We start from the raw sequence: 23,364 nt of genomic DNA, 5'->3' as shown, positions 1-23,364 counted from the left end.
GACTGTTTTTCCTTGGTTGTTTGATTCATCCTGGGTTTGATTGCTCTTCGGATTTCATTTCTGGAGTAGCCATTTGCCTGAAGTGCGTGGTTTAGATGATTAATTTCCTCATTGAGAAAGCGCGGCTCACATATCCGTCTTGCACGATCCACTAATGTTTTCATTATGCCTCTTTTCTGTCGGGGGTGGTGATTGGAGTTTTTGTGTAAGTACCGATCAGTGTGAGTTGGTTTCCTGTAGACCTTGTGACCTAACTGAAAGTTTGCTTTGCGGATGACCAAGGTATCCAGGAATGAGAGTTTTCCCTCACTTTCTTTCTCCATTGTGAATTGTATGTTCAGGTGGATGTTGTTGAGATGATTCAAAAACTCAGCCCAGTTATAGCAAACTTCTACATGGAACATTTTGAAAAAACAGCTCTAGAATCAGCACCCCACAAACCCAGTGTATGGTTCCGGTTTGTGGATGATACATTCATCATTTGGAGCCATGGGGAGGAAGAATTGAGGGAGTTTTTGAATCATCTCAACAACATCCACCTGAACATACAATTCACAATGGAGAAAGAAAGTGAGGGAAAACTCTCATTCCTGGATACCTTGGTCATCCGCAAAGCAAACTTTCAGTTAGGTCACAAGGTCTACAGGAAACCAACTCACACTGATCGGTACTTACACAAAAACTCCAATCACCACCCCCGACAGAAAAGAGGCATAATGAAAACATTAGTGGATCGTGCAAGACGGATATGTGAGCCGCGCTTTCTCAATGAGGAAATTAATCATCTAAACCACGCACTTCAGGCAAATGGCTACTCCAGAAATGAAATCCGAAGAGCAATCAAACCCAGGATGAATCAAACAACCAAGGAAAAACAGTCACCTACAGGAAAAGTGTTTTTGCCATATATCAAAGGAATTACTGATCAGATGGGAAAGCTTATGGAAAAGCATAACCTTCAAGCAGTATTCAGACCCACCCGAAAAATACAACAGATGCTACGATCAGCAAAAGACAGCAGAGACCCCCTCACCTCTGCAGGAGTATACCGTATACCCTGCAGCTGTGGACAAGTTTACATCGGGACCACAAAGCGTAGCATCCAGACAAGAATAAAAGAACATGAAAGACACTGCAGACTTGGACAGCCTGAAAAATCAGCAGTGGCTGAACATAGCCTAACTCAAACAGGGCACAGTATCTTATTCCAGGACACCAAAATACTGGACAACACTTCCAACTACTTTGTCAGACTGCACAGGGAAGCCATTGAAATTCACAAGCATAAGCAAAACTTCAACAGGAAAGAAGAAACCTTAAGAATGAACAGAGCATGGGCTCCAGTTCTGAAAAACACCAGGCCAACAAAACACTCCACACCCGACAATAGCCCTGCAGAGAAGATTAGCACATCAAGCACCAATCCATATGCAAAAGAACCTCCTCAGGTTACAGTGAAGCCTCCCGCCATTAGCATTCCACACCCTGGGAAACTCTTACAGAATGACTCAGCTCAACCCCACCCCTCCTGAGTAGATACAAATGACCTACATCTTTTCCACACTGTGACACTGAGAGATCTCTGTCTTTTGGTGCTACACCTCTGAAGATGCCAGCCACAGCTGCTGGCGAAACGTCAGGAACTACAATGCCAAGACCACGGCAATACAGCCCGGAAAACCCCCAACAACCATCGTTCTCCGGCCGTGAAAGCCTTCGACAATACTCAGTTATATACTTGGCTTGCATTGTGCCAAAATTCTGTGTATAATTTAAAATGCATACAAAGTTCTTGTAATGGTTTTTGTCACAAGTCCTGTTCTTTTTTTCATTCCTCCAATCTGCTTTAGCACCTTTTGGATAAAATCAACGAATACATGAGTAAGCCTCTTACCCGTCTCCCTACTCTCTCGCTACTGGGTCACGTGATAAGACAGCAGCCATCTTGGAAACATAAACTTTCTCAAGCACCCCTCTTGCTTTCTTTGCTCAAGTGTCTCAAGGTAGGACCACTCTGCTGTTGCAGATGCTGTTTGTCTGATATGGTGTGGTGATGGCAGCAGTCTCTTCTTGACTTGCATCAGTGATGTACTTTTGACAGCACACTCTGCCTGTTGATGATTGATGCAAATCTTCATAGCCATCAGGGGGAGTTCTATACTTGAATTGCCTTGGTAGGAACTGTATCTCTGAGGAGTCAGTTTACATGATGAGGAACACAGGTTGGGTCTAGGGTAGCCCACCATGTGGTGCTCCTCCAGTGCATTCTTTACAGTTCTTTAATCCTTTGCCTCAAGAAGGACATAATTATGGATGGGATGGCCCATGCATAAATCTCTTAAGTTGCTTTGCCCAAGTTGGGCCTTCGGCTTTGTTTTTGTTTTTGAAATAGGAATGTAAATAATTCCTTTCAGTAGTCTAGTATTATGGGAAGGAGGGGTAGTTGTCTCTTCTGCAGAGGTTACATTTGGGAACGTATCCTGCCTTATATGGATCTGAACTTCCCTGCCTCATTGGTTAGCTGCTCCTTAATGAAATCTAAGCTGAATACGCCTTGACGGGCCACCTGCCTTGATAACACCACTCTCATATGAGTTGAAACATAGGCAGAAGGGCTTTTCAAATCCCCTCCTCAATGTCTCCTGCCAGAAGGTCTCTGTCCCTTGTATTTATGGATCATCTCCTCCCCCCCCCCCTTAAAGATGTTAATGGGTAGAATCAACCAATTCACTCTGGTACAGAATTTCACTGGAGGAAATCTTGTTTACCAAGATCCATCCTGCATTGGGCAGGGGGTTAGACTAGAAGGTCTGTATAGCCCCTTCCAACTCTGTGATTCTGTACCAACAATCAATCTATTAAATTAATTTTGGAGGAAAGTACTATTAGCACCCTCTCATTGTGGGAATCTAGTTAAAAATGGGCGGTCACAAGTTGTTCATGATGCCGAGCCAGCCTTCCTGGAGCAGCCCCAGTGAGTTTTTCTTAACAGTCTTTTTGAAGACTCAAGCTTATTCCCTAAAGATGTCTGACCTGCCCCATCCAGGGTTTCTGTCTTCACTCATGGTATCTAAAGATGTAAGTTTAGATCTGTACGTAGTAGCAAGCTTTAATGTCCATGTGTGCTTGTGTAAAGAAACCAGCTCAAATTCACCGGCATATTTTTTCGGACAGTCCTTTCCTATTGCCTTTTGTAACTGTTGATAAGAATAAAAATACTTGTTTTTTTAAAATATTCTAACTGATTATATTAATCTCAGAATCTCCCAGTGCCTGAAAAGCTTGGTACATTACTAATCTAAGGAGTGTGCTGGGGAAATTTGGGAGTACCCAAGAATGTAGCAAAACAGATAGGGGTGATTTGAGATCTTACAGAAGAAGAGATCTCAAAAGTGCCATTGGGGGAAAGGGAAAAAAGAGGGTTTGGCACCTCCTTTCTTCTGGGGCACGGCCCAGACATATTCATTAAAATGACATGCACTCATTGTAAAAAGGGAATATTAAGCCTTCTAGTGAGTAGTCTCTTTTCACATTGGGGGAGAAGGGGATTAAAGAGCTCCTTAGTCTGTAGTCCAAAGCTGAGTCTGCACCAGTCATTCCCTAGAGGTGGTGCCCTCCCCAGGAGAGCTAAGATTAGCAGCCTTCCAGTCACCCATAGTTCTGTGCCCCAGGTATCTCCCTGACTTGCTTATTTTCTGTGTTTCTCAGTTCTCTGGTTTTACAGTTTTGTGGTGGCATGTACAAACATACAGCTCCTTTTCCCGTTATCCAGGAACAGTGTTTACCACCCTGTTTGTGGTTTGCATGCTTTGCCTAGTTTCCATTTAAATTGGGACTCTAAAGCTGTTGCCTTTTCCCCCCATTCACAGACTGACACCGATGTAGTGGTACTCATCACAGGTGTGCTAGTGTTGATAACGATGCTACCAATGATCCCCCAATCTGGCAAACAGTACCTTCATGACTTCTTTGGCATCTTTGGCCGTCTTTCATCCTGGTGCCTGAAGAACCCAGGTGAGAATTTTAGATGGCTCTTCTTACAGACGAGATCCTGTTACTTCTAGACTTGAGGAGAAATTCTTGATCTTGGGGCTAAAATTCTGGCTCCTGTACATAGGAATTATCTGCCAGGATCAAGCCAAAAGTGGTCTGTCTCATTCAGCTTTCCCCTGGCTACAGCAGCCAGCTTGACAACATTGCGAGACCTCATGAGCAAGTCACAAAGTTCGACCCTTCTGATGCTGGTCAAGGTGCAGAATTGTGGGTCACAGGCTGCTTCCTAGTATGGACATCCCTGTTGAAGAAGGCAGAGGTTGTGCCTACCTCAAAGCCCTGTTTCCGTCAGTAGGGATGTGTGCTTTGGGTTTCTGATTCGGGTTTTTAACACAAATTGTGCTTGATTTGGAAAGATTCGGGATTCCTGAATCAGTCCCAGCATTGCTGAGCTGATTCGGGAATCCTGAAACAAAGCTTTCCAAAGCAATTCGTACTGCTTTGGGAAAAGTGGCAGCAGCCGCATCCACAGCGCTTTTCTAGCTTGCTATCTAGCAACTACCGCTTGCTTTCAAACTTCCTTCTCCATTATTTTTTTCCCTGATGGGAAGAGGAGGAGGTGGTGGAGTCGGAAGCGGCAAGAAAAGGGTGGCTTTGAGCTTTGAGATTTGGTGCGCTCCGTAGACATTCCCAAATCTTTACGGAGCTTACTGAAGTGATTTAAATCCCAAATTAACTGAATAAACACCGAATTATTCTTAATTGTTTTCTTGCTTCGGGTAAATCCGAAGCGGGAAACCCAAATTTTTTTCGGTGCACACCATCCCCTAAAAGGGAGCTAAAATGTGGTCTAATATACATGTGCCCAATCCCCGATAAAACTCAGCATAATAAAAAGCAAGTGGGAAGAGTAGCAGATCCTAACCAGCCATTATGCAAAATACTACCATTTGTGGGGGGCAGGGGTGGAATCACTCAAGACCTACATTTAAAAAAAGCAGCAGCAGTGTGCTTGGCATCCAAAGCTAGACATGCTGCTATAGGAAGGCAGTTCCAAAGCAGAGGCGTCACTGCTGGAGAGGGCCTGTCCATTTGCACCTCCTTTGGTGCAGCACACAACACAGCCTGCCCAGCTGATCTGAGTTAGTAGAGAGCCTTGTGTAGGAGCCAGCATTGTTTCAGATAACCTCATCCAATGCCATGCAGTGCATTTTAAGTAATAACTAGCACTTTGAATTAGGTTGGGAAGCAAATGGAAAGCTAGTATACTGCTCTGAAAAACGACAAGAAGCACCAGCGAGCCGCCTTGCTGCTGTGTTTTATACCAGTTGAAGCTTCCAGACTATTCTCAAAGGTGGTCCTGTGTGCAGCGTGTTACAGTAATCGAATCAGAATGGGATCAGAGCATGGATCTCTGCAGCCAAGTCATGCCTATCCAGGAAAAGTTGCTATCTGTGCATGAGCCAAAGAAGTAAAATGCCCTAAAGGAGACTTGAGCCTCCATCTGTGGACACCCCAAGAGTTTCAGGGGAATGGCACCTCATTCAGTAGAGGTCGTGTGACACATCAATCTTTGTTGCCTGTATTAAGTTTCACAGCTAATATATTTGCAGTAGCTAAATGTAATAAACCTTCCTTCATGTCTTTCCTCCTTGTCTTGAAACTTATTAGTGTACCAAGCATCCAACTTCATTTTTTTGTACCATTTGCACAGTAATTTTTTTTGCATTCCTGTCAACAGCCAGTAAAATCAGAGCTTGGTGGATTCTGGGCTGCTAAAATAACTTGACTTTTTAAAAAATTGCAACCATTGTGAATTACACAACTAATCAAAGATGCATAGTTTCTGTAATCTTCCATAATTCTGTTTCTGTGGGTCATGAGGAAGAGGGATGTCAAACGCTTAAGCCCCCTCTCTGGCCGCTGAAAATTATATTCAGTTCTGAGATATCATCAAGTATCATCCAAATGCTTTCAAACATATTTTGCATCTTTAAGGGTGAGAAACTTGGATGATCACTTTTTAAAAGTGGTTGGGAAGATTTCACAGGGTTCTGACTTGCCAGTAATAAATGCTTCCCATATTTTCCATGGAATCTCTGCAAAACATGCATTAAGGGCATCCTAACCTGTCCTCCTCCTCTCCTCAGGTCACGTGGCAGAGATCTACCTAGTTCACCTCCATGCCAGTGTGTATTCCCTCTTTCATCGCCTTTACGGAATGTACCCTTGCAACTTCGTTTCATTTCTACGCTCTCACTATAGTATGAAGGAAAACTTGGAGACCTTTGAAGAGGTAGTCAAGGTAAGGGGGAAATGTCCTGTCCTTATATTTCCATTACTGAAGTGTTGTTACAATTACGTGGTTAAAACTACTAGGGAACAAGGGAATGTAAACTACTTTGTGGGTCAGCCCAGAGGTTATCTGGTCCTCAGCCAAATCTGCAGCTTTCAAACCCCCTTTCTCTTTTTGGTATTTACAGCCAATGATGGAACATGTGCGCATCCATCCAGAGCTGGTGACTGGATCCAAGGATCATGAACTGGACCCTCGAAGGTATATCAGTCCTCTTCTCTTGTGAGGCTCTTTAAGATGTTTCTTAAAAGGGGCTCATGGCAGGGACCAAGGGATTGGACAGTGTCCATGCCTCTCCAGTAGCCAGTGCCCCTGGCTGATGCTTGGGCTAGATGTATCAGATCTCTTTAAACAGACATGCCCAGGAGTCTGATTCATCCTTGTCTCACACTTTGGGTCTCCTCACAAAAAGAGCCTTGGTATGAAAGCGATAAAGGGAACACCGCTGTTGGTGAGTTGCAGCTCCTAGTATATATGCTTGACAAAGCTGGTAAGCTGCTAGGTAAAACTGGCTTCCGTTTCTGGTAGTTGGTCTTGCATTCACATATCTTCCTTTGTTTAAGACTCCTGATCGTGATTTGAAGTCCATGTGTTTTTGTCTTCAGGCCAAGTAAAATCTCTAAGAATAAGATGAAGGACAATAAAAAATTAAGCATGTTTTTTAAAATTTCCATGCTTTTAAAAAAAAATGATATCCTGCTATATAAAAGGTGAAGCGTATTCAAGATAACTCACTTCCTACCCTGGTGCACCACCAGAGGGCACTGCTGTGGAGGGAAGCCCAGATGAGGCAGCCAGACCTCCAGAAAGTGCTCCACGGCAGAAAGCCTAGGCTGGGATCAGGTGCAGAGCAGGCAGCAATGCCCACCCCCCGCCTTCATCCACCTGGAATCAGGAGCGGAGCAGGTGGCAATGCCAGCCCTCCGCCTTCACCCAGCTGGGATCAGGAGCAAAGAAGGTGGTAATGCCTGCCTGCCCTTCACCCAGGTGGGATCAGGAGTGGAGCAGGTGCCAATACCTGCCTGCCCTTCACCCAGCTGGGATCAGGAGGGGAGCAGATGGCAGTGCCCGTCACCCACCTGGGACCAGGCAATGCCCATCCCTTGCCTTCATCTAGCTGGGATTAGGATCAGAGGGGGCAATGCCTCCCCCCCCCCCCGCCTTCTCCAGAACAGGCAGGCATTGCCTTCTGTTCTGCATCTGATCTCGGCCAGGTGAACAGGTGGAGCCTTGCCACCTCCCGTCAGCTGCATTTTGGATTGGGGGGGGGGGAGTTGTCTTTAGAGACTTAGATCGATATGGAGGTGTTGGTGTAAAACCCCATTGGCAGCAGTGGCTTGTGCTTTTTGTATGCTTTCTGAGTGTTGTACTTTCCCCTTGTCCTCCAAAATCAGAGAAGAGAAATAGCAAAACTGCCCCAGAATCCCTTGCACTGTCACAGGAGACTCTGGGGTTCTTTTTCTGTTGACCAGATGAAGTGCAAGTTTACTCTGACTTTGTTGGACCATGAGCCCAGATGGTGTAGCCCTGGTCTCCCAAACCTCACCATCCTCTGGCGCCAGCCGTGGTCTCGCACGGCCAAGATACCTCCTGAGCTGGCTTTAACTAGCCTGGCAAGGAGAGTTGACATGCAAGCGCATCTGGCGGGAATGCACCCCAAGATCAGTGAAATCTGGAGCATGGACTGTGTGGAAATGGCAGCAGAGGATAGGTGATGCAGGTGCTCTGGAGAATCTGGCCTATGTGGTAAGCTTTAATAATATGGGTACCTTGTTCCTCTTGCTTTGAAGGGGCCTATTAATACACTTCCTGTTGATTCTTCAAATCGTGGCATGAAGTCACAGGATATTAATAAACCATCATAAAACTGAATTGCCATGTTGGATCGGATCAAAACGGTCCAAGTAGTACGGCATTTGGTTTTTGACCATGCCCAGAAAGGATGCCCCTGGGAACCAGCAAGCAGGGTACGGAGGGATGGCGCTCCTCTATGGCTTGCACTCATCCTCCTTGTATTCAGCTGTGTGCCTCTGAACATATCCTTAGCGCTGCATTCAGTCCTCAGGGAACTGCCTGATCCTCTTCTCAAGCCTCTTTTCTCAAGCCATTGCCAAATCTGCCAGTGAACGCCGTAAGTTGACTGTGTGAGGTATAATTCCAAGAAGGGGTATCCATGTTGGTCTTTTGCAGTTAAAATAAACAGGCACTTCATTGCACCTTAAAGACTAGACGTTTTTATCCCAAAATAAGCTTCTGTGGCTTCAGGTGCGCTATATCAACGATGTGCATCTAATGAAGTGAGATTTAGTCCATGAACACTTGGGCTGGAAAAAAATCTTGTTCTTTAAAATTTATTAAGATGCCTGTTTTTGTGCGGGGTATGGACTCCTCCCTGGGGAGGAGGTCTGTCCCAAACTTGCTGTTGGTCTCACTGAATGATCCTTGGCTTGGCTGTTCTGAGAAGTCAGAAGACGAGGAAAGCAGTTTCCCCTGCCTCCCATTAGATATATCCATCTTTCAAACCTGAAGAGTTTTTGGTCTGTCTTGGAAGGGGAAAGTGCTGCCGCCCCTCAATCGTTTCACTTGCCCTTTCTGTACCTTTCCCAGCTCCCCAGGCTCAGGGCAGAGGGCTTGATGGGCCAATCAGAACTCTACATAATTAGTAGGGTGACACATTTAGAGTGCTGTGCTTTTCCGATCCCTTTCTAGTAATGCTTACTGTTGAGTGTGCTCTTCATATAACAGTGCCATGGTTATTGCCGCACAGCGCCTGACTGACAATTTAAATGAGGCTCAGATCATTCAAGCTGCATGACTAGCCTCCATATTAGCAAAAATGTGAAACAAGCTTTTTGTAATCTTCCGAATATATTGCTCTAATCTCTAGAACCCTTTTAAAATAGATGTACATATCAAGTGCCATAATGGATGTGGGTTAACCTGGTTGGCTGTCCTTGTACCTGAAACAGATGGAAGAGACTAGAAACCCACGACGTTGTGATAGAGTGTGCCAAAATCTCCCTGGACCCAGCGGAAGCATCCTATGAAGATGGCTACTGTTCAGTCCCCCAGCAGTCATGCGCTCACCGCCCAGCAGACCCTGATGGCAGCCCTTATGTTGCTTTGCACAGTAGCTTTGGTAAAAGTCTGTAACTCTCCTAGCTGAGTGAAGAATAGAGTAGATTTTTATCTTAGGAATCCCTGTGTGGGGTGGGCTACATCTGGTGTAGATGTAACATTGCATCTTTGCAAATGGCCCTGTGCAAATCAGTGTCTGGCCTTAAGAAAGCACCCTCACTCTGCAAATCCTGGTTTAAGAGGCAGCCGGGATGTATATGCACGTTATACAAAACTCTAGTTGAGGCAGACAAGGAAGAAAGGAATTCAGGTGGGTGAGGGTATAGTGGAAGTGTATATTTCTGTGTCTGGGTCCTGATTTTGCACGCCATGGGTTGCAAGGAAGCAGTGTTGATTTTGCAGCACAGGGCCATGGCTAGAAAGCCAGAGTAAGCTTCATGCCCGGACAGGAATTTCAGTTTCTGCATCTCCGAAGTTCAGACGGAGTTGACAGACACACTTTTGTCTTGCTTCCCTTTGAAGCACTGTAGTATCCTGCAAGCCTCACAGGCACATCTGTTCTGATGAAGTGAGACTGAAGCATACCTCAGAGAGCCAAGGTGGATAGAGTGGCAGAATAGGATCTGGTGACCTGGGTTCAATCCCCCCCTCGGCCATGGAAGGTTGCTGGGTGACCTTGGGCCAGTTGCACAGACTCGGCCTTATCTGCCTCCTAGGGTTGTTGCGAGGATAAAATGGAGGGGAGGAGAATGATGTGAGCCACTTGGGGTCCCCGCTAGGGACAAAGGCGGAATATAAGTAAAACAAACTTATTTTATGCCCCCCGCCCCAGTCTTTTGGACCCTGTCTTGCAGTACCGTCTCTCTGTACAGTCACAATTTCCAGGGCCTTGACAGTCTGTTCCTGTTGTATTACCCATGGTTATTTTATAACTTTGGCCACAACTCTCTTGTGTAAAGTAGACAAGTGTGTTAAAATGCACTTCCAATACAGGCTTAAAAATAGCACAGTACTGATCAGTGTGAAATGACAAATTCTGTTTTGCTGAGATTAGTAAAAGTAATACCTGCTCCCCTTGTTGTTCTTCTTCTTTTTTAAAATTCAGGCACAACAACTTCTACCCCTTATTCTGGCTCTCGGCTAACGCTCTCAAACATATCAGGGCAGCTACCTCAGATTTTGAACCCTCAGTCCTCATGTCTGTCAACTGAGCCTCTGCAGGTAACGCTGCAAGCCTGAGATGAATTTCTGCTTGAGGGGAAGGGTAGAGTCCATCCTTGACATGAATGTCCCTGGAGCCTGATAGCACCTCTTCCATCTCTCTGGTTCCTCCCATGCCCTCCCACCACTCTGTGCCAATTAATCTGTCGTGAAGGCAAGAACCGCTGGTGGGGGGAGGATAGGAGGCCTGTGGTCTCTTCAGTGATCCTTGTGCTTGCCTCTGTCTCTTGCCTCCCCCCCCCTTGAATAAGATGTGCAAGAGATGTGGACTCTCCAGTTTGCAGCATTTTTAATCAAGGTGGGAGGGTGTGGAATGGTAGTGCTGGTGGTTGTGATTCAGTGGAGGAAGAGCCTTGGATCACTGGGAAGTTGAAGTCTGCAGGATGGACGAGGGCTTTGAGAGCCTTTTATAGGCAAGGGGTTACTCATAAGAGCTGGACTTAAAAGGGGGCATTCATGTGGAGGTGCTCAGATGATTGGATGTTGCGCACAAGATGTGATGGGGCAGCACTTTAAGGTTGAGTGGCTTGGGGTGCTTAGGACCAATCATTGTTCCTTCTGTGGGCCCTGTCCAAACCAGCATTTTCTTCTGTGGGAAAACAATGGCATGGCCCTGGAGCGTGCCTGCTGGGTGGGGAGCTTAGGTTTCCTGCCCATTTAAGTTTGATGCCTGTTTTCTTGGTGTTTCTGGCACCACCTATTTGCTGTCCAGTTAAAGGTTGTGTCAGCACAAATGCTGAGGCACCAGAAACTATCTTCCACTTGGATGGGCAATACTAAATGATCTGGTACCCATGGTGAAGCACCTGCTTTTAAAAAAAATAAATGAGAGCAGTGCCACACTTCATTCAGTAGACAGTGTGATATCTTTGGGATGTCAGTGTTTCAGTAGCAAATGAGTGAAGGGTGCCAGACCCCTGCTTCACCACCTGTTCTGCCTCCCTCCCGATTTCTGACTTCTTGCATCCTCTCTCCTTGTATTCTTGTTAACTACTTCCAGGTTAATTTCTGGAGCCCCTCTGCTGTCTGTGGCATGACCACTCCCCCCACTTCCCCTGGAGTCGCTTTGGAGCCTTCACAAGCCTTGTCCCAGCCTCACAAGTTCTTCAGTGCATCTGGTAGGTCTGCCAAGATGGAGGCTCTTGTGTGTGTGTTTCCACTTGGTCATGGAGTTCTGACGATACAAAACCTGGGTTATTCCTCAAGTGCCAAATGTCTGTGTGGTGAGCAGTACTGGAGGGTGTTAATCTCTTTCTCTGCCCATTTAGCAGTTGGGAAAGGAACACCCTCAGGAACGCCTGCCACCTCTCCCCCTCCGTTGTGCATTTCAGAGGAATTTGCTCATGCTTCAGTTCCTTCAGCTGCTGCTGCACTTGCCAAGAAGGTAACAGTGAAATTTGGTGCTGCTAGCCCAAACAAGGGTTCTTCGTCTGGGCTTAGTCTTTGATTAGGTCAACAGCTACTTAACAATGGTGAAATGTTTCGCTGTAGCTGTAATCTCTGTTTAACTTGGGTAGGGTACACGGTCTCTTAATTTTACTGCTAAGGATTTTAAAACTGGAAATGTGCTTGGAAAGTAATTCCCCAAAATGTGTTTTGGGGTACCCTTGTGTGCACTGCAAGGAATTAAAATGAACATCCATCTCCTTGGGAGCACAAAGTAGCTTCCTGTAGAGAGCCTGCTTGCTGCATCTCTTCACTGACTTGCCTCCTGCCAGTCAGCAATGGCCGGCAATTCTGCCTCATACCTGCCTCATGAAGAAGCTGCCTTCTTCTGAGTCAGACTCCTGGTCTTCCAAGGGCAGTGCTGTCTACTCTTACCGACAGCATCTTCCCATGGTCTCTGAGGCTTTCTGCGATGCATCGCTTAGGTCCTGATCCTAGGCACTGGGATTGAACCTTAGAGTTTTCTCCATGCAAAGCGGACTCTGTACTCTTGTGTTGCAGCACCACTACAGAATGTTGTTGGATCATTCATTCACATACTGCAGAGAGACAGCTGAATTACCTGTCCCTGGGAGGGGAACGTAGTTTTTACTGCTACTTTAAACATAGACTTCTTTGGGTATGCCTTCCACTTTAATTCAAGAAAAAGTGCCTTGTCTATCATGTGACAAACAGGTTGTATTGTAATAGATGTTCCTGCTGCATAGGGTCTTTATTCTCTCCTAGGAGGACAGACTGGATCATGGGAGGCCTTCCTTATCCCGGCAGCAAAACATTGTCCTAAACAGCATGAAGGCATTAGGTAAACTTCATTCTTGCTTCCTTCTAAATAAATGTGACTGGAAGAAGATGGTTGGGCTGCACCTTCTCCTGCCTCCCAGTTGGAGCCAATCAAATGTGACAGTGGCAGGATTGGGCTGGGTGGGTTACTTCTCAGCGGCAGAAGGAGCATGTGGTTAAGGTGTGCTGAGGCACACCCCCTCCCCTGCACGTTTTGCTTAGCTAAGACCACTTCTGCACCGGACTTTGGCCAGGGAGCGAAGCTGCGGACAGCTGTGAGGTTCTATAAAGCAAGTGTTAAAGTCCTTTTGACTAGAGTGTATTCCGGGAATCAAGTGGCTGGAGAGATTTAAATAGCAGCATTCTAAATGATATGGGGGTGAGAAAGAGTCAGTGAACAGGGCAGCACCATCCTGCAGGACACAGCGTAGCCTCGGAGACCTAGAAGAATGGCGGACGTCTCGGAGACTCTTCATCTTTGTTCTGCCCAGTGCCTGTCATTCAGCCATGGTTGTGCACTAGACGTGTGCACTAAAATATATATATTTGGTATTTTTTGGATTCAGGTATTGAGAATCTGATAAATATTGGTATTCCTGATAGTCTGGTACAAAAATACTGGCTCAGTATTCAGATTTAGGTTTTATTTGAGAATCCAAATCTACTATGTGTCAATTTTACTGCTAAGGATTTTAAAGCTGGAAATGAGCTGAAAAAACTGATTTTCAAGCAAACCACCAAAATTGCAGTGGAGATACAGCTGCCTGTTTACTAAAGACTCTGCTAGTTTAAAGTGAATTGGATGATGGGGTCCAATTCTATGAGCCCCTGAACACGGCGCCTCTGGCTTTGTGGGAAGAAATGCAAGGCTTTCTGCAGGGCACAGAAGCCTTAGCCAAACAAGCAAGAACAACCAGTGGCCAAAAGCCTCCCAGTGCAAACAGAGCTCAACAGAACCAATGCCAAACCAGAGAATCCTAGCAGAACCAACTGAAGCAATGGAGCAAGCCCAACAGAACCCACATCAAACCAGAAAGTACCAGCAGAACCAACCTGACACGAGCAGACCGGGCAATGGCAAGCAAGACAGAGAAACATATGCAGTAGTAATGTCCCAAGGAAGGCCTCAGAAAGCGAGGAGGAGTGTTTAGGGGAGGGCACCCACACCCACTCAACAAGTTCTGTCTCTGCAGCCTATACTGTCACTGGCTTGGAGGAACCTAGAGACAGCGGCCCTTCATCACTGGTGCTCTTGTGCCCCCACCCCCGAAGAAACACCCAAGTAGAATAGCATGCATTGGCTTCATTGTAGGTGCTTCTGTAGGTTGTGCTTATTTTCATACATTGACAGACATGTGTAACTCATTCAATACTTTCCCTAACCGTCTCTTGTTCCAGTGATTTTCTTTTTGAGAGTGGCCAACAGCCATGTTTTTGGTACAGTCCTTGTTAATTTTCTACACAGAATTGTGCCAAGGTCTAAGAATCACGCTCGCTGGGCTGGAGGTTCTAATTTAGAATGCGGATTTTATATAGCACACCAATCAAATTCAATAACTTTCCTGCTGTTTTTCTACCTAAGTTTCAAGTTTCGGGAAGAGCAGTTTTCCCCACGTCCACAACACAGACTGAGAGGATGCAGGCACGAGTATGTGTTCACTCCCTCTCCAAGTTCAGAGTTGGGAAATTGAAGAGTGGCAAGTTGACGTTGGCGAAGACCAATGGCTCAACTATCCACAAGAGCAGAAAAGAGCGATGTGGGTTAACAGTGTTACCTGCATGGGAGAAAACATGCTCACTCTGTATGCCTCTGAGCCACAAGAGAGGGGTCTGGCCGGACTGCCTCTTTCCTGGCTTAGCAACTCAGATGACAGGCGGAACGCAACTTGCAGGGCTCTGAGACGTCGTCCCTGACTGTTCTCTCTCATGAATCCAGGCTCATGGGCCTCACGTTTCCAGAGGTACCAGCTGTTTCTCTCTTGGCCTGCCTATTCTCCACCTGCCAAGAGAGCTCATTTCTCAAGCTGGTGAGCTGGCCAGCCCACTCAGCAAGGCTGCCCTTGATGACCTGGTCACTCATGGTCACCAATGTGTAGACCTTCTGCTGGGTGAGAAGTTCCAGGAGGGACTCGATGCCCTTTTGGAGCCTGCGTACCAGCACGTGCACTGCTGGAACCAAGTCTGGAACCATCTTGTGCGTGGGTTCAGAAAGGCGTCCATCTTCCTCTGAAGCCTTTGGATCAAGCATTTGGACTAGACCCGACCAGCTTGCAGTGTCAGACGAGAACATCAAGGTTGAGTCCTTCAAGAACTGAAAGACCTCCGCCATCTGGAAGATGGTCAAACAGTGTTCTCGGCTAAACTGACCCTCCTCACAACATTGCTGTCAGACAGCCTCAGTGTCGGGGCATTTTTTTGCTCCACCTAATGCTCAAGCATCGCATGGGTGGAGTTCCAGCAAGCGCTTGTGTTGCTGATCAGGCAGGACTCCAGCACACACGTCAGCACCTGCTTCTGGCACAGCTGATGGACAGCATTCATGTTGTGTGGAAAAAACCTCAGGAGATGCTGGCATTTCAGGATGAGACGCTGGAACTCACAACAAGTTGCAGTGTCCCAGATGGGATCCTCTGCAAGACCCAAACCCAGTTCATCCCTCGCCATGAGGTGTGAAGGAGGTGAGCTGTACAGTAAGTGTGTCTGAGGCACATGAGCACTGCCCTGCCTGGATGTTTGTGCCATGGCGATATTCCTGGCTACCCGCCGTGCTAATTGCCTCTTAGTGGCAGCAGAGATGTTGGCCGCCGCGTGTGCCTCATTGAGGTCCTTAGCATAGAGCAAAGCCTGGCAAGAGCTGGCCTGGTGGCCCCCATCTTATCCTGCCTAGCGCTGGTTGTCCCACTCCCCCTGCCTGTCATCAGATTGCCACCAGCGCACAGTCAGTGAGAGGTACGCATGCTGCAACCGAGGGCAGGTCCAGATGTTGGATGTGCACACGTCTCCCATTAGCACCAGACAGCTGTGCCTTCACATAATCCCTGGCAGCCCTATCAAGGGAAGGCAACACGGTCCTGCTCAGCTTGGTGCAAGCAGGGACTCTGTACCAAAGATAAACCTCTTGGACCAGCTTGTGGAACCTGACATGCCCAACTGCGGGAAAAGACTGCCCATCCAGAGGGATCATCGTGCCAGTGCCACCCCACTCTTATTAAAAGTCAACAAGAAATTTCCCTCAGAACAATGGAACCAGCCAACAAGAGCACCCTAGAACTCCACTAAACCAACAAGCAGCACAACAAGCCAGAAACAGTCGTGATGGACCCCCGCAGCAGCAACAACAACAACCTTTTAAAAATAAAACTGCAATACATCCACATCCACATCCAGACAGAACACCAACAACCAAGCAACAAACAAACTTGAACAGAGCAGCCTGGGCACCCCCCCCCCCCCACACACACACAAGGCAACACCCTTTAAAAAATAAAATGCAAAAAAAAAAAAAAACCTCAACAGAGCTGCACAACTACTTTTAAAACTAAAGAGCACCAAACCCAAAGAATCACACAGAGTTGGAAGAGGTCATGCAGACCTTCTAGTCCAACCCCCTGCTCAATGCAGGATGAGCCTAAAGCATCCAGCCTCTTCTTGAAAACTGCCAGTGAAGGGGAACTCACCACCTCCCCAGGCAGCTGATCCAACCTTTGAACTACTCTGACCGCGAAAAAGTTTTTCCTAATATCCAGCTGGTACCTTTCTGCATGTAATTTAAGCCCGTTGCTTCGAGTCCTATCCTCTGCTGCCAACTGGAACAGCTCCTTGCCCTGCTTCAAATGACAGCCTTTCAGATATTTAAAGAGAGCAATCATGTCCCCCCTCAATCTCCTCCAAACTAAATATTCCATTCCTAAATATTCCTATGAGGAAAGGCCCTCAGCCTTTCCTCGTAGGGCTCAGTCTCCAGACCCCTGATCATTCTCGTCGCTCTCTTCTGCACCCTCTCGATTTTGTCCACATCCTTTTTGAAGTGAGGCCTCCAGAACTGCACACAATACTCCAGGTGCAGCCTGTCCAAGGCAATATAGAGAAGGACTATAACCTCCTGCGATTTTGATGCAATGGCCCTTTTGATACAACCCAAAACTGAGTTTGCCTTTTTTGCCACCGCATCACACTGACTGCTCGTATTTAGTTTACAGTCCACTCTTATTCCAAGATCTCTTTTGCATACACTACTGCCCAGAAGTATATCCCCCATCCTGTATTTGTGCTTCCCATTTTTGTGGTCCAGATGTAATACTGTGCACTTATCTATGTTGAATTGCATCCTGTTCACAACCACCCACTTCTCCAGAGTATTCATGTCTTGTTGAATTTTAATTCTATCTTCTCCTCCCAATTTGGTATCATCAGCAAATTTAACGAGTAGTCCATTTACCCCTTCATCCAGATCATTGATAAAAATATTGGAAAAGTACCGGGCCCAAAACTGAGCCCTGCAGCACTCCACTGGACACCTCCCTCCCTGATGAAACTCCATTGAACACCACTCTTTGAGTGCAGTCCTTTAACCAGTTCCCTATCCACCAAACTGTCCTATAGTCCAGTCTGCAGTCTTCCACTTTACCCATTAGAATGTCATGGGGGACCTCATCAAAAGCTTTACTGAAATCCAGGTAAATTACATCGACAGAGTTCCCACAATCCAGTAAGCTCGTCACTCGATGAAAGAAGGAAACCAGGTTGGTCTGATAAGATCTGTTGGGGGAAAAAACCATGTTGACTTCCCCGGATCACTAAGCGGTCCTTCAGATGCTTCAGAAAGAAGCAAAGAAAAGATTAAAGGAGCAAAAAAATAAAACCAAAAGTTCTGCCTTCCTCAACCATGGCAGCAGAATTACAGAACATACATGCAAGAACACTCAAGAAGCTCCCCTTAACTCAAAACCAGTGCACCCCCCGCAACCAAAAGATTAAAGGAAATAAGGTTTAAAAAGAGATGAGAGAGAAAACAATGGCCTAGTTCCCTTTCTCCCAACCTTCTCCCCTCCAAATCAGGAAAACTTTAAAGATGTTTAAATGAAGTCAATCTCAAATCACATCTTCAAGCAAGAAAAATCTCCTCTGGGTCTCCTCCAGGAAGGTAGCAGAGCAGGCAGCAGAATTCTCCGAGGCAGAGACAACCAGAGCAGCAGAAGAGACGTGCTTCAGCGATCTCAGACTTCCATGGAGTCTTGTTGCAGCCCAGGCCTGCTTTTACACTCTTTGCCCATGCTCAGAAAGAAATGAAAAAAGGCTACCTTATGAGGGAATCACCCTGAATGGCTAGACGCTTAGAGCTTCCCCTCATACCAGATCCTGTTTGCCAGAGAGAACTACCTCCTTCCTCTTGCCAGGATACCTGCAAAGGGCGGGGGGGGGGGAACCCCCAACCCTGCAACCTTTAAAACGCCAGTGCTGTGATTCCCGAATAAACCTGAATAATATGGGGTTTTTCTGGGAATGGCAATATTGGTATACCTGAAAACCCCAGTTTATTTGGAATTCCCGATAAGATATTTTTTAGCATATTTTCAGCCCGAATTGCACAAGAAAGAACCTTACTTAGCATTAAGGCTGATGCAGATATTTTTTGTCTCCCTGAGTGGTAACTGTATGTGCGTAAGAGGAGAGCAAAGAAGGCTGAGGGGGAGTGTGAGCCATTCTGTTGCTTGCTTCTGGTACCTTAGCAAGTGTTGAGCCCCATGTGGTGCCTGTTCTGATGTAACCTCCTGATTTAGCCTTTTAAAGTCCCAGTGGCTCCTTCCAAAAGGCTTACCACCAGAAACATGCATTCTTCCATTGATTCTCTTATTTTTTGCTAAACTTCTTGATTAAATTGAATTGGGAATAAGGAAGTTTTGGGCAAAAGTGCTTAGCAAAGAAAGTTGTGCGTGTGTGCGTGTGTTTTGGAGTGGGACTTGGCTTTGCATTGCCATAAAAGTGTTAGTGCTACAGTTCTCTTGTTAGTTAAGCCTAATTCACTTTTTGTTACTTTTTTTTCCTCCCCAGACTCCCATGGCAGTAAAAGTTCTGTAACTTTAAGTGATCTTCCTGCCTTCTTAGGTGACTTGGCAGCCTCTTTTGAAGACAGTGTCGAGAAGGACAAAGAAGAAGGTAGTGATCTAGCCTGAGAAGTCTTGAATTCAGAGCATGAAAGCTAGTGGGAGACGGGTGTTCCCTTCCAAGAGTAGAAGTGGCTCACGAGAACTGCACACTCTCTCTCTCTCTCTCCAGGGTGCATGGGAGGTGAGGGCTGCCACCACTGCAGTGCATAATATCGTAATCTGGCAATTCAGCCGTAGATGATGTGATTATGTGGGATTGGGTATGGTACACAGAACTCAGCTTCTGAGGAATTTCAGTTTGCTTTATTATTTAAAGCAAGTTTTCTAGTTTTCATGGCTGGAAAATGAATGCAGGTAACGTCCCTGCCAGCAGTGTGAAATGGTATCATTCCTCAAATCTTACTTCAGTGAGTTAAAACTACTTCCAGCTTCCAGGTTTTATCATAGCAGCTAAAGGGATGCATATCCCAATGATATGTACAAGACCAGCAATATAAATTGAGCTTTCTCTCTTGACTTCTCCCCACAGATGCCATATCAAAAGAGATCTCTGAGATTACTACAGCAGATGCAGAGCCTGTGGGGCCTCGGGGAGGGTTTGATTCTCCTTTTTATCATGTGAATGAGAGTCTTTCTAGCTCCCAGAAGAAATCCCAGTCTGCAGCCTCGAATGCACAGGGGCAGATCCTGAATTCTGATCCCATAACATCTTGTCTGGACCAATCTGGGGTCGAGAATGCAAGGGAAACACCTAGGCAAGCCTTCACTCCCATAGAGCGGCCGTGTCGAGACTCTGAAGATAATCCTGCTAGTAACAGGGAAAGCCAGGCCTCTGCAGAGACGAGTATTTTCACCCCCAGCCCTTACAAGATTCCGGTGCGCAGGAGGCCGGGGTTGGGGAGTGAGCAGCCGACTCATTACGAGCACCTGTTTGAGGTGGCTTTGCCAAAGACTGCCTGTCTCTTTGTCAGTAAAACGACAGAGCTGCTGAAGAAAGCCAAGGGAGGCCAAGATGAAGAAGGGTGTTCCTCCGCCTCCCCCATGGAAGTTCTTGACAGGCTCATACAGCACGGAGCAGATGCCCACAGCAAAGAGCTTAACAAGTGAGTGACGGTACTACTTGCACAGGTAGACAAATGTCAGGGCCTCTGTTCACCTCCACATGGCTTCTTAAGGCAGGCACAGGGTTGCCATCTAAGACAGCAAACTCTGTGTCATGTTGCACATCTGCTCTCTCTGTAAGGCGGCGTTGTGGGTGCACCTGTCACAATACGCATGTGCTTTCTTTGTACCTGTTTTGCATTATTGGTTGGGTTTAGGGAATGGGGCTAGGGCAGCGGAGGGTGGGGTTCAATGCTGAAGTGCTGGTTTAGGTGGGAATGCGGGTTCATGGCAATGTCCAGCTGTGTGTGTATGCATGTGCATGCTTCAGGCAGTGTGCTCAAAATACACGCAATTATTCTGCTTCAGCCTGCATGTGTGGGATTGAATGTGGGAGGGGTCCTATGCATAAAAATTCTCAGAAACATACAAAACTAGAAAGTCAGGGGAAGGGGCAGAAGCTCTGCCTGGCTTCCTCACGGAAGTGCCGCATCTGAATGTGCCATTCCGCAGCTGTTCCCCCACATGTATTCTGAAGCCGTGCAGCCTAACGTGATGGATTGTGTTTCTCTCTGTTCTTTCTACTGCCTGATTAGAACGGTACATACACAGCTTGTTTGAGCTTGTGGCACAGGTAGAATAGTTCTGACACAGGATTTGCAATCTCAGTAATAAAGCCTAAGTAAAACTAATCCAAGTTTCTAGCCTTGATGGCTGCAGAGAGGCTGAGGAAAATCATCTCTGCACCTGTTCTTCTCTGCTGCTACCTCTTAACCAAAAGTCCAAATAATTCTAAATTTTTACTACATTGAGATAAAGCTTAGCAAATTCACTGCAACCCCGAATAAAGCAGCAGTTTGTGCTTCTTTCCAGATTACCCTTGCCAAGCAAATCAGCTGACTGGACTCACTTTGGAGGTAAACAGGCTTTTTGGGGCTGTGTTAATCCTTGTCTGAGTGTACTTTGCCCGGCTTCTTCTAAGCTTCTTTAGATCCTGAAAAGGCCACTTTGTTGCCCCTCTGCACGGCACCGGTATTTAATATCTGCTGGCAAACGAGGGTTTATATTTTATTCCTTCCAAGATTAAAAACAGTTGCCAGCAAGTCTAAAGCACTTTCTAGCTTCAAATGGTTACATTCCAGCTTTGGCAAATGCTTTTTCCAACCGGAGCACCTGCCTTTTCCCGAGCCCTGAAGGGCCCCCGTGGTGTTCTGCCAGCCTTGCCCCTTGTTCCCTCTGCTGCTGCCTCTGCAGGTTCCCCCCCTTCAGACGAGATCCACACTCTCCGGAACCAGCTGCTCTTGCTCCACAATCAGCTGTTGTATGAGCGCTTCAAAAGACAGCAGCATGCGCTCCGGAACCGGCGGCTCCTACGGAAGGTGATCAAAGCAGCAGCCCTGGAGGAACACAACGCAGCTATGGTAGGTGAGGGCCTGGGAGGGGTCTCCGAGAGCCCTCTGCTGTGAATTCCCATGTGTTGCATTCATACCAGGACTACCTGCAAACAATTCCTCGAGGTTATGGATCAGGCTTCAGAAACCCTTTCTGAATATTTTGCATGTGGAAGTTGTGAATGTTTGACTTCAGTAGACGACTTCTGTGCAGTTTTAAAGTGTATCATTCAAGATAACCCTGCAGGCACAAACTGGATTATAAAACACTTCTTGCTTGAATTTCAAGAAAGAGCGAGTTCTTGGGATTGCGGGGAGAACACAGGCAGGGATCTTTCCATGAAGAGGAGTTTGGGGTTTCCCATTCTCACATTGCTGTGCTTGATCTGCTTTTTGCCATACCATGTCCTGGCATAATCGTCACATGCTCAGAAGCTGGAGTTGTAATGTTGGGGAAGAGGCAGCCATGGGAGCAGTCCCACTCGCACGTTCTTATGGTCCTGAGCATTTCTTTAGCAAAATGGCTGTGCTTTTATCACTCAACACAAGGTGCTAATTTAAAGCACATCCCCCCCCCCCACCTAATATTTGTTATAAGCATAAATAAGTGCAAAACGGTAGACGTACAAATACAAAGTTCAGAAACGGAATGAGAAGTTCGGATTACAAAATGTGAAGTGTCCAATGGAACAGGTTTAATTCTCTGGCTCTTCTCGCTGGGGCCTGCCCAATGATGCGGTCAGCTCAAGTGGCCCCTTGGGCTGCATTGCACCATATTGCGGAATCCTGCTTGAGGCTTTCCCTGGGGTCCTCTGCTACTACGAATTGTTCAGAGTACACCTCTTAAGTCATGCTGTGCAGCCACTCAGGGCCACAGAATAACCTGCACCAGCCTGCTTTTGTTTGTGGCTTGAGAGAAGTCTGTGTGGGCATGAAAGAACTGCCATGCTTGACCATAGGCCCTGACTTGCGATCTCTGGTTCTGGACAGAAAGACCAGCTGAGGCTCCAGGAGAAGGACATCCAGGCCTTGAAGGTTAGCCTGCAGAAGGAGCAGGGCAGGTACCGACAGTTTCAAGAAGAGCACGATGGCGTTGTGGCTCGGCTCCACAGCCAGATTCGCCAGTTGCAGCATGATCGGGAGGAGTTTTACAACCAGAGCCAAGAGTTGCAGGTTTGCAGTTGCTTATTTTCAGGGGTTTCTTATTAAAAATACACATAATAACTTGAAGCACCATGAAAGGGAGGAGGGCCTTCTGTCTAGGGTGTGGCAGAATGATTGCGATAGGGGCGTGATTGATTCTTGCATCTCTCTGACATCATCATAACCCCTACATGTTGTGGGAGAGGATACATTTTACTGGGGTTCAGAGTGGCCCTTTCTGACTATTTCTGGGCCAGGCTGTAATGCCTGTTACTATCAGGATAAACTGTAGATCATAGAAACTTGTTTTGTTCTAACTGTGTCTCTGTTGTCCAGCTAATTTTGGAGATTTGCTGGAGCCAATCAGAAGCAGTGTTAGAGCAGCAATCTCAAGCAAAATTTTGAACTGAGCCTCCTGGGTCTATTATATCAAGAACTACCAGTCCCAGAGGTCCTTTTGCACAGGCTGGAGGGAGGGAGTCCCAGTAGGAAGAGCAAAGCACCATAAGAAAGAAGGAGCGAGTGCTGTTGTTGCATGTAAATATCTAATTCACTCACACTCACAAACAAATGCTGCCATAAATACAAATCAGGCAGCCAGAGAAGTAAAGAGGTAAAAGAAGGGGAGCAGCAGCAAGCTCAAGGAAACTGGTCTGTGCTCCAGTTTTTCAACTTGGACAAGGCTTTTCTGCAGTCAGCCAATAATACAGTGATGAGGAAAGCAGATGAACCAAATCAATTAAAATGA

The 23,364-nt window shown here is 46.6% G+C and overlaps 1 protein-coding gene across 2 annotated transcripts in view; it reads left to right on the top strand.

Annotated features, from left to right (window-relative positions):
• The window catches only part of TSC1 (TSC complex subunit 1), a 62,507-nt gene that overhangs the window by 29,304 nt on the left and 9,839 nt on the right, over positions 1-23,364 (top strand). Inside the window, exons 5-18 of one of the 2 annotated variants that reach the window (XM_054997628.1) lie at positions 1,851-2,003; positions 3,870-4,014; positions 6,144-6,298; positions 6,477-6,550; positions 9,319-9,488; positions 10,533-10,648; positions 11,649-11,766; positions 11,920-12,032; positions 12,821-12,896; positions 18,926-19,030; positions 19,511-20,084; positions 20,956-20,999; positions 21,337-21,503; positions 22,464-22,646. In XM_054997628.1, the coding sequence (XP_054853603.1) occupies positions 1,851-2,003; positions 3,870-4,014; positions 6,144-6,298; positions 6,477-6,550; positions 9,319-9,488; positions 10,533-10,648; positions 11,649-11,766; positions 11,920-12,032; positions 12,821-12,896; positions 18,926-19,030; positions 19,511-20,084; positions 20,956-20,999; positions 21,337-21,503; positions 22,464-22,646 (2,193 nt within the window). Of the gene's footprint in view, positions 1-1,850; positions 2,004-3,869; positions 4,015-6,143; positions 6,299-6,476; positions 6,551-9,318; positions 9,489-10,532; positions 10,649-11,648; positions 11,767-11,916; positions 12,033-12,820; positions 12,897-18,925; positions 19,031-19,510; positions 20,085-20,955; positions 21,000-21,336; positions 21,504-22,463; positions 22,647-23,364 lie in introns of both variants that reach the window. The other variant, XM_054997627.1, reaches the window with a different exon arrangement.

The sequence above is a fragment of the Eublepharis macularius genome, chromosome 14 (assembly GCF_028583425.1).
Source record: "Eublepharis macularius isolate TG4126 chromosome 14, MPM_Emac_v1.0, whole genome shotgun sequence".
Classification (NCBI taxonomy): domain Eukaryota; kingdom Metazoa; phylum Chordata; class Lepidosauria; order Squamata; family Eublepharidae; genus Eublepharis; species Eublepharis macularius.
The sequence above is the reverse complement of the archived record's forward strand: the minus strand, read 5'-3'. Positions and strand labels throughout refer to the sequence as shown.